The 11,345-nt window shown below is 39.3% G+C and overlaps 2 protein-coding genes across 3 annotated transcripts in view; both read right to left on the reverse strand.

Annotated features, from left to right (window-relative positions):
* The window catches only part of plekhm3 (pleckstrin homology domain containing, family M, member 3), a 45,858-nt gene that overhangs the window by 28,480 nt on the left and 6,033 nt on the right, over window positions 1-11,345 (reverse strand). For both annotated transcript variants that reach the window (XM_016545359.1, XM_016545360.1), the window contains exon 3: window positions 7,445-8,380. In XM_016545359.1, coding sequence (XP_016400845.1) covers window positions 7,445-8,380 — 936 coding nt within the window. The remainder of the gene's footprint in view (window positions 1-7,444; window positions 8,381-11,345) is intronic.
* Window positions 2,673-11,345, reverse strand: part of LOC107733642 (isocitrate dehydrogenase (NADP(+)) 1) — a 35,718-nt gene continuing 27,045 nt past the window's right edge. Inside the window, exon 10 of the mRNA XM_016545362.1 lies at window positions 2,673-2,712. The gene's annotated coding sequence lies outside the window, so the exon portion shown is untranslated. The remainder of the gene's footprint in view (window positions 2,713-11,345) is intronic.

Here is an 11,345-nt window from a genome sequence, read left to right on the forward strand (position 1 = left end):
ATATGTAAACTACCGTTCAAAAGTTTGCGGTCAATAACATTGGACAGTTGAATATTTTTTAAAGAACATATGTAACTATATGTATAATTTGATGACATTAACATTATGCTTGCCCTGCAACATTGTTGCAATGCCCTATGAAATTTTAAAGGAGAACTGTAATTTTTTGCTGTTTTGGATGCATAATAAAATAATTTTTTTTAAAACTGGGCAAATGTTATTTTCTGAACAAGACTCTTGCACAATACGTCGCCAAGGAATACTGCCATTTTGGACCAAGAAAAGAAAATTCACTCTATTCCATTTCCAAACCAATACGTAATGGGTTGTTCTATCTGAGGTTATGCGCTAACATCATGCGCTGCACTGTGCTGCCAATGTAAACTTGAGGTTTTAAGGGGCAGGGACCCCAGACTATAAAAAGTCAGAGGTGGTGTCCCCCATGCCACAGCTGATGGGTGCCTGATATTTGGGCTGAACCACAGACCATGCAGTAGGGTGTCGTGTGTCAGAGCTGCCTTGTAATCAGCATACATGCAGAGCGTAAACCCACAAATACCACCCTTTTCCAAAAATAGTACTTCGTTGTATAGCGCTCATGCTACAGAGACTGTTATTAAGAGAGAGCTAGTTGAGGCTGTGCTTTTCAGCAAAAGAAAAACAAAAATTGCGCAAAAATTAAAAGGAGAAACACTGACTCAAAAACTGGCAATGTTTGTATGCATTCAATTGGCTTCCAAAGCATAGTTTTTGTATAGCATCACGGAAGAATCAGCAGCTAACAGCTCACATATGTCTCAAACTCATATGTCAAAAAAAGAGAATATATGAACAACGGAGTTCAAATTTGAGTTAGTAGATTAGCTACAGTCTTCATCATGATACAATGAATAAAATTATTATTATAATTTTTTTAATGATAGGACAGTGTAGAGCAGACAGGAAGCAAAGTGGGAGAGAGAGGGGGGCAGGGTTGGGAAAGGTCCTCGAGCTGGGATTCGAACTCGGGACGCCCGTATGTCGGCGCACTTCCCACTAGGCTAATGGCACCAGTAAAACTGATTTTTAAAGGACTAAATAACACACTGTGCATCATCTCTGTCTTTCGGAGCCAGTTGTAGCCTGCTTTTCTTTGAATATGCAAGTCTTCCGATTCATTAGCTGCTGTAGGTAAATAACTAGAAGAATATTCAAGAATATTCAAGTAAACAGTAAAACTATTTATGCTACAAACCTGTTTATGATTATGGTTATTCATTAAAATAACATGATAAACACCAGTTTGCAATATAAAGCAATATAACAGACTTTTTTAAAACATGCAAAATAACTGAAAGCAAATGACACTGGAAGCCTAGGTCTGTTTGACCAACTTCAACAATATGACCAACAATATCACTATATTTCAAATATCACTATGAAATCATTATTGTGACATTTTCACATTAGTCCTACTTAAAATGAACTTTTAATGCATGTAAATGCATGTTTTAATTGCATGTAAACATAGTGCCAAAACAATTATGTATGAAAGAGCCACAGGACAAGATCTGAACGAGCTTTCTAGCAAACTTCTGATAGAAGAGAGCTTCTGGACAGCGGCCAGAGAGCATGTCACTTCTGGGAAGGAGTTGGCCACTGGGAAACCGCAGGTTCTATGTATTGTGGACATCACAGCCTGTGCCAGTAAAGCACAGCCCCATGCATGAGTTCCCACATACGTTCAAACACACAAGGTGCAAGTTTGCACATCACAGCCAGACAGAAAGACAGCACAGAAAATATCCCCAAGTTGAGGGTACAGTGATGTCTGTGGACATCAAACCACTCTGAGCCAACTGAATTCTAGCAGGTTGGAGCTGCTGCTTTGCAGTTAACACACACGTGACACTCACTCAATTACAATTGAATATGGTTCTCAACATTTCCCAATCTCATAGCCAAGCATAAGTGCAGGGGAACGGCATGTACCTTGCACAAAAAGTGGGGCCAACCTGGGACTGTGGGAAAGACAGGGAGCTGTGCCAAACAAGAGGCGTTTGATGTGTTCACTCCATGACTGTCCGCAAGATTCCCCTCTTTCATTTTCAGCAGCACCCTGTTGCCCTAAAAACGGCAACTATTTGCAGGAAAAAGAAAGGTGAAGCGGGGCGCTCTGAGGTGCCACTTGCACAATGGTTTTCTAGCAGAATAGACGTTACGGCTCCGGAGGAGGTGTTCGGTCCTTTAGTGTGAGAAGGTCTCTCTGTTTTCTTGCTGCAAAGGCTACGACTCGCTCCACTTTCAAGCAGCCCGCCGAGTTCCACGGGACAAGAACCCCAGGGTGGGGCTTTGTGGCTCCATAAGCGTGAAAGACGACAAGGCCCCAGCTTTGATGTCCCCTATTCAAGCTGACATCCACTTAAAAAAAAAAAAAAAGATGGCATAAGGTTGTGCGTGCGTAAGTGTGTTCACACGTGTTTGCTTGAGACAGATGCACTGCCCATCTTTTTGATGTAAACAGCAGTCCCTTGGAACCCATTCTCTCCACCTGACCCTACACTCCTTCTTTTCCCACCTACAGCTGGATCTTCCCATTTGATCTGCTGTCCTTGTATGCTCTACAGGGTACTTTAGTAGAAGTGTGTGGAAAAAAGCCCAAGCTGGGTTCAAGCAAACTATGTGATTTGGCTTGAGAAAAAGGGTGTGTGTGTGTGTGTGTGTGTGTGTGTGCGCGCGCGCACGCGCTTGAGAGAGGAGGTAAGAGGATGGTCTCTGCTTCTGCTTCAAATGGATGGCATGCATGACCCTGTTAAACAAAGGTCTGTTATTCTGTCGGCCTAATGATTTGAATAAAGTTTGCTCATTAAGTGTTGATCAGCAGTGTTTTGATGAGAGATGATCTAGACGTGAACTGGACAACTGGGATCCAATTCAAACCAACCAAAATGTAACTATTGAACAAATATATAAAAAAAATAATAAAGTGAAACAATAAAAAATAATGAAATAAAATATCTGGCAGCATACTTTTGGAAATAATTAGAAATTATTCAAATGGATTGGATTAGATTGGATCGAGTCATGATTGAATTTCAGATTATTCTGATGCATTGCAATAGTGAAAGAATCAAAGAATCGCAATCATACTATCAGAAGAAATATTTACACCTCTAGTTGACCACTAAAGGAATAGTCCACCCAAAAATTTAAATTCTGTCATAATTTATTCACTCTCAAGTTTTTCCAAACCTGTATGAACACGAAAGAAGATGTTTTGAAGAATGTTGGGAACCAGACAGTATCTGCTCCCCACTGACATTCATCGTTTTTTATTTTCCCCGTGGTGTTTGGTTACCCACATTCACTAAAATGTCTTCTTTTATGTTCATCAGAACAAGGACACTCATACAGGTTTTGAACAACTTGAAGGTGAGTAAATTATGACAGAACTTTCATTTTTGGATGAACTATCCTGTTCTGCAGAAAAAAAAGAGAAGGAACACTGGCTGATTTTAAAGTGCTACCTCGTTAGACGTCCAACAAAAACATTGGGACAAGGAAGAATCAAAATCCTAACAGAAACAACAGATGGTATAAGTTTGAAATATGCATATTCAAATTAAGGCAGGGACTAATGTTCCTTCTTTTCTATCGCACTTCAATAGCTTTTCTTCCCCTCCTTAGCATCTCCAGGTCATCTTTAAGCAATGTGAATGCATCACAACCCATTTCAGTAACCCCCACATAGGACTTGGGTTAGCTGACAAAACCTTTTGTGGATGCAGAAAAACTGGGGCCAAGAGGTATTGCAAAGTGAACAAATGACAGAGAACAAAGCAGGCCATAATAAAAGACTGCAACAGTAATGAGACAAAACTCTTCATACTGAAGAGCCACTACCACCTTTAACCATCAGCCCACTGAGCCCAGACTGGATCCGTTCTCCTTTCCATCTACCCTGCAATTGGATGAGTTGCTCTTGCCCACACAAGATCCAATCCTCTTATAGCACATACACACTAGAATTTTAGAATTTTAGCATCAACTATAGAATAAAACAGACATTAGAACACAGGAGTCACAGGCACATTTCTTAAATATATTACGTGTTATCAGTAGCATGTTTAAGCCGTATGTCCCCAACATGTTATGATTGGCCCATATTATGTGACATTTTGGATGTGGGTTAGGGTCTGAGAGAGACACCACTAATATACTGTCTAATTTAAAAGAAAAGAAAACAGATGAAAGGAAAACAAAAAATAAAGACTATTTAATGTCTAGTTCTACCTTAGAAGCACTCACTATTTACATCTTTAAAATCTGTAAAAAATTTACTCAAACAAACGCGCAATACAAATCTGTTGCAGATCAACATAGAAAAGAAAAATAAGGTGTGAGCATCTGTTTGGGGGAAAGAAATAAAAAGAAAGATTCATAAAAGTGTATGTTTTTTGGGTGATAAAAACTACAGTGAGAGAGAGAAAGAAAGAGAGGGAGTTCCAAGCGCAGGGATGTACCCAGCTGTTCTGTTCTTTTTAGGCCGACACGTCCCATTCAAAAAAATCTCTTTCGTGGCCCCGAATCAAACAATTAGCTTCCGCACAGATCGCAGCATCCAGGCAGCCTTTGATTCTAAAAGGGGATTTTTTCCGCTTTATATGGGCCAATTATCGTCAGGTGCCTGCTGTCCTTGTTCGGTGAGGTTTTCAAATGTCCTGCATTAAAAAGCTGGTTGTTACAACCGGGCAGGAAAGCGTTTCATTCATATCCACTTAGAGGGTGGAAATTTCACACCGGAGAAAGAAAGTGATAGACTTAGCTTGATATATAAACTCACATAACTATAAGGGCTCAGGTATCTACCTGGCCTTTGAAGGCCACCACAGCAAAGCCAAATACATCAACATAAACATAATTCAACAGTATTTGGAATAGAGAGATGACAGATGGCAAATTACAGACATACGTTGAGGGTTGTCTTTGTATAATGGTTGCCTGTTTGTTTGAGCGATCAGATCATGTGGCACGTGTTGAAAAATGTGACAGTTGGTTTGAAACAATTCTTTAGTGAGTGGAACATTTATGTCTTTGGGGTTTGAGTGAGCTTGTTGAATCATTTGACTCATGGAGGAAGTCAGAAGTTCAAATAGGCATGGCCTTTTCGAATGGCAAAGATCAAATTTAAGGAGTCAACGTAAGCTGGCAGCCTTAAATCCAGATCAGAGAGAAAAATGACTGCATACTAAAATGCAACATTACAATAGAAAACTTAAGAGCAATGAACCAATATTAAGGTTTTAGCCCTTTTTATACATTTGTTATGAATGATCCAACCACAAGTGGTGCTTAAACCTGGTATGAACATGCATCTCAAATGTGTCTTGTGACCACTTTCATTGAGCAGGAGGTTTCTAATCACATGATTAAATAAAGCACTTATTATAGGGGCCAAATGTGATATTCATTTGAGAAATTGAGAAATCAATTAATAAAAAAAAAAACACATTAAGAAATCAACAAATACTTTTAAAAAAAGTCAATCAGTGATCAATATAGATAAAGAATTCAGTTTCACAATATTAATATAATATAAAAATATATAATATTATAATATAAAAAAATATTCAAGTAATAAAAATGTAGATAAATGAGCAGATTGAAAATACAATATTTGATGCTAAACTAATATTCAAGCAATATGACAATAATCTGTTTATCAATTACTAATAGGGCTGCACGATAAATCGAAATGGAATCGAGATCGCGATTCGACAGAAGCTGCGATTGTCATGCGTATCTTTCAGTGAAGCACGGTTCTGTGATCAGCAGTAAATCTTCATCCGAAGGCCAGAGGGCGCTCTCGCGCTGAAACTCCAAATACGCCTCGCAGAAGAAACCCAGAAAATGCCTATAGCTGCAGCTGAATAAACAGAAGATTAAACTGCTTTCATTGATTCAACGTGAATAATAAACACGTTCTTATTATTATAATTTTCATTAAAATAAAGTATATTTATATTGCAATGCCTTTATCACTGCTTAGATACTATGAAATATGTTGCGTGCCTTATTCTGTGTAAGAAGCCACATCATCTCACAGAAGGATTTATTTCAAACACTCGACTGACGTTATGAAGTGAGTTTGGAGTAAAAATATGTTATTAAATGTGGTATTTTCACATGCTTTCAGATGGAGCAGCATTTACTTCACAGAGCCGTAGTTCACTGAGAAGCTATGCAAACAGCTGTCATTATCGCGAACGATTTATACGGTTTCAGAATCGCAATAAAATCGTCTGCTATTTTTTTGCATAACTTGTCAGTGAACTATGGCTATGTGTAGTAAATTCTGCTCCATCTGAAAGCACGTGATGATGATTTCCTGCTGATTACAGAACTGGCATTACTATCAAAATGCGCATGACAATCGCATTCGATTAATCGTGCAGCCCTAATTACTAATATACAAATAATTATAAAAAATATGAATTGTAATTTGTGATTATGAAGTGATTACCACGGTGGCCGAGAAGTGCGAAGCAAATCACAATTCTGAAAACAAAATAACAAATTACAAACGCAAATGCAAGTCTAAAAAACAAAATAACAATTCAGAAAGCACAACAACAATTCAGAAAACATTATAACAAGTCAGAAAACACAATGACAAATTCGAAAACAAAATAACAAGTCAGAAAACACAACGACAAATCAGACAAACCGGAAAAGGTAGGTATAGTTTGAGACAACGCCATTGGTTAGGGATTACTCACCGCTGACTGGACGATACATCTGTCAATCAACGTATACAGGAAGAAACAGCCGAAGAACAGCAGAGTCGTGGTAGAAAGTTCGGAGATGGTATTAAAGTAGCTCAGTTTAAATGTATTGTATGAATTGCCCTTACTCTGGAGTAAAAAATACGGGGTGTCTATTTACATTTAGTTAAAAGTGGCTGTAAATCATCAACCAGTGGCGCAGATGGATAAGCGCGTGTCGTTGGCTTTTTGACGCGATCGACCGGGGTTCGATCCCGCCTTTTGCCGACCTTTTTTTGTTTTCAGAATTGTGATTTGCTTCGCACTTCTCGGCCACCGTAGATTACCTTTTTAATTTGTCTACTGCATTTCTGATGTTATCATTGCACATTGGCCTCAATTAATGTAAAATGATCTAGGTTTCTAAGTAGATTTATTGGTCTTTTAATTGATTTTAATTTCTCGAATGATTAACTAGTGTCACATTTGGGCCCCAAAAAGAGAACATTGTGATCAAGACTAATTAACTAAATATGCAGGCATATTTGTACCACATTGGATATAAAATGAACGTGCAATCAGCAAAGGCAACTGAATCTTGGTAAGTTTCGCCCTGACAATTTTACTGATAAGGAACCCAATTCTAAAAAAGTTGTTACAATATTAGGAAATGTTGAAAGTGCACTGTAAAAGGTGGTCACCTGCACATCGGAAGCTCTGAGCGGTAAGACCCTTTTCTACAGCCAGACAGGCGAGGATGCTGAGAAAGCTAGTGGTGACGGACTGTCGTTTAGCTCTCTGGGTCTCCCTGTGCCGTCGCTCTCTGGCTGGCTTACTCCTTATCACCACTTGGTTATTCTCCCACTGTGGCCGCTGAGCCATCACTGCCGTGCGCAAGGCCTCCTCCCAGTCCTGGGCCTTGGACTCGGTCTCTGCCCACAAGCGCAGCACATCATCAGGGAAGACCGCCTGGAAGCGGGAGCTGGTGTCTCCGTCTTCATCATCCCGCTGCACAGCCAGACAGGAGGCCAGCGGGTACCTCAACACCGGCTCCGACACTGGACCTCTTCCCTCGGTCGGGAAGGCCTGCAGCTCAGTGCGGCTCAGTACAAACGTGAAGGCCCTCCAGTTATTGAGGTCAGTGAGTTGGTGCAGAAGACCAGCCTTAAGAACATCAGCACAGTGCTGGGTGAACAGTGGTAGGGCCGTGGGACGTACCAGGGGTCGAGGGGCTGGCACCGTCGCCGCATCTGGATCGGGTTCATGAGGGGTAGGGGAGTTGGCACGGGCCAGCTCCCCTTTGCGATTGGCTGGACGGGCGGCCAAGACGCGTTCCCAGAGGAGTCTACGCCACTCCAGTGCCTCCCACTGGCAGGGTGCACGCAACTGCACGCGAGTGCTGTTAAAGAAGACGGCCTGGAGTACACGTCCATCCTGTGGCTGTGGTGCACTCACCCCTTGGCAATGGGACAGTGAGAGGGCGGCACATAGCTGCTGGTTGCCGCTGCTGTCCAGGCTGTATAGACGCAGCTCACAGGGCGTAAGCTCCACATGACAGGTGGTCCAACGTCCCCATGGGCCCTCTCTCTGCTCCAGCGTTCCCTGCTTCACCAGGCTAGGGCTGCTCTCCTTATGAGCTAGAAAAAAAGTCAGAAAGAGCACCTTTAATGGCAATAACAAACTACCGACTAATAATGTCTGAGAAAAAAAGTTTATAATGGATTAAATAACTGTAAATATGATTACTAGGGCCTTTGGCTACACCATGTGAAGCTAATGGCAAAAACAAGAACTGTAATTGCACAGGAAAATTGGAAGAAAATATTGTGGATCAAGTACTTCCTGGCGAATCATACAATACAAACAAGACTTAATCCGTGATCAGACTCTACTTACTGATTTGATTTTCCTTTTATGCTGAGAAATGTCAACATTTTTTTAACTAACAACTGCTCTCTTTGGATTATATTTCTCAGAGGTCTTTAGCAAAAAAAAAAAAAATAGAATGTAAATTTGATAGCCAATTTACCAACAAAAAAAAAAGGCAAAAATGTCAATATAAATTATGAGAAGCATCACAGAAAAAAAAAAGATTTTGATTATTTTAAGGATTGCTTTCAGGATCCTTAGAGGACTTAAAAAACATTTTTTTTTAGACAATTTGCCAACAAAAAAGGCAAAAATGTCAAAATAAATGAGGAGAAACTTGAAAACAACAACAATAACAACAACAACAGAGGATTACATTTCTCAGAGGACTATGGCAAAGATTAAAAATTTTAGGCATTTACCAACAAAAATCAGCAAAAATAAAAAATAAATGAGAACCACTATAAAAAAAGAGAGATTTTTTTTGAGGATTACATTTCTCAGAGGACTTTAGGAAAAAGGGTTATTCTTTTTTTTAGTCAATTTGCCAACAAAAAGGCACAATTGCCCAAACAAATAAGCTGAATTATAGAAAACAACAACAACAAAATGATTATTTTCAGGATTTCATTTCTCAGTGGACTTCAGCTAAATATATATATATATATATATATTTATATATTAGCCATTTACCAAGAAAAAGGAGGGGAAAAAAACATTTAAATTAGCAGAGGTTGTGTGAGAGAATTATAAAGTTAGAAAATATGCATGTGAAATACCTTAGTAACTAGAGAAAACGTTTTCTGTCCAAATATTGCTATATATAAATTCATTATTAATTTTAATTGTATATGCCCATCACCCTGTCACTACTACCTCCTTTTGCAGAACTTGCTGGCACCATGTTAGTCTGGAGCCCTGTGTGAGAGATGTTCACATCATTTATGATGGATGCTATTGTGCTATGTGATAGCAGTCTATCCAGCCACCTCAAAGCAGGAAGAAACATTATTGTGTGTCAGGCTGCTGTGCAAACAAAACGGCAAAGAGTGACCCCTAATCTTTGGCACTCCTTTTCAGTCCTTCCTTTCTCTGTCCATTTCTTGAACATACTCCCTCCTTTATCTCCTTTCCTCTCTTGGTCCAACAACACCCCTCATCCTTACAATTCCTTGGCTGGAAACTGCCCGTTTTCCTCTCAGCCTTCGGGAACCTGCTGGGTGCCCCGGGCATCTGGGCCTGGCCAGACCCAAAGAAACAGACAGAGGCCAGGAGGAGGGTAAATTAAAAGCAAATGCCTCTGTATTGTTTTCTTTAAGTCTTATCTCTAATGTACCAGTCAAACCTGCACCTTCCTATACATCTGTAACTTATAACGGACAGTCCCTCCCTCTTGTGCTGATAAGCTGTGAGCTCTGAGGGTTGGGTTCATTTGGGTAGCCAGCAAAAGCTACTACAGATGATGTGCTTTGCCACTCTGGAGCGTCGTTGTGGACGTTTGGGGGCTCCTTGCACTCTGAGGTCTTCAAAGGTGCATAGCTTGCAGCTATGGAAAGAGACTCACTACTAATTTCAAGGCAGAGCGGACGTGAGGCGTGCTGACATGACCCAATTAGAGAGCTGGTGGAAGGCCAGTCTGCCTGCAGAGGCTGAACCTTTCTAAGTACCTCACTCAAAATCTGAGCAGAAGAGGAAAAACGCAGACAGATACAAACCATGAATGGAGCTGAGTGAAAGCCATCTGGACAATTTTAAAGGCCAAACTAGTAAATTTTAATGGGACTTATTTATATAAAACATAATTGTTATATATTATATTATATTATATGATATCATATTATATTATTTTATTATATTTTATTTTAAAAGATTGATTACATTTTTAAAGTTTTTAGACATGATTTTTCATGATAATTTTTTATAAATCATACAAAATAAATGATAAAACACAAAATAAATAAAATGGTAAACACAGAATCTAGGGAAAAAAATAAAGTGAATTTCATGGGGCCCTAAATTAAAAGTTGGCTTGAAAGAATTTATGAAAAAAAAATACTACTACTACACTCTAAAAAATGCTGGGTTAAATACAGCCCAGCGCTGAGTAAAATATGGACAAACCCAGTGATTGGGTTGTTTTCAACCAACAGTTGGGTTAAATGTTTAAGCCAACCTTCTAGGCAGTAACCCAACCGCTTATATGCATTCTCAAAGCATTTCCTTCCATAATAATGGTAAATGAATATTCTGATAAATATTATTGATATGATATGGAAAAAATAGTCATAACTATTTCTGGACATATCACCCAGCCCTACACTACAGCGACTGGGTTGTTTTGACCCAGCGGTTGGGTTACTACCCAGAAGGTTGGGTTAAACATTTAACCCAACCGCTGGGTCAAAACAACCCAATTGCTGGGTTTGTCTATATTTCACCCAGCACTGGGAAGTATTTAACCCAGCATTTTTTAGAGTGTAATTTTAAGTTTTATTATGAACAAGTGCTGAAAATTAAAATGAAAGAAAGAGTAAAATAAAAAAATAAAATACAGATTAAATAATTTCATACGCGCATACTACATATAAACAAGTCTTGCTAAGATTCAAAACATAGAATAAATAAAATCTAAATGTTTATTTTAAAGGACATTAATGGAATAAAGCTGCTGTCAGCTATGATTGGACAGGGCAAAAATTGGGCTAGTTTTCTTTCCTTTTTGGGCGGGTTTTG

Source organism: Sinocyclocheilus rhinocerous, unplaced genomic scaffold (genome assembly GCF_001515625.1).
Source record: "Sinocyclocheilus rhinocerous isolate Xijiao unplaced genomic scaffold, SAMN03320098_v1.1 scaffold1842, whole genome shotgun sequence".
In the NCBI taxonomy this organism is placed as follows: Eukaryota; Metazoa; Chordata; class Actinopteri; order Cypriniformes; family Cyprinidae; genus Sinocyclocheilus; species Sinocyclocheilus rhinocerous.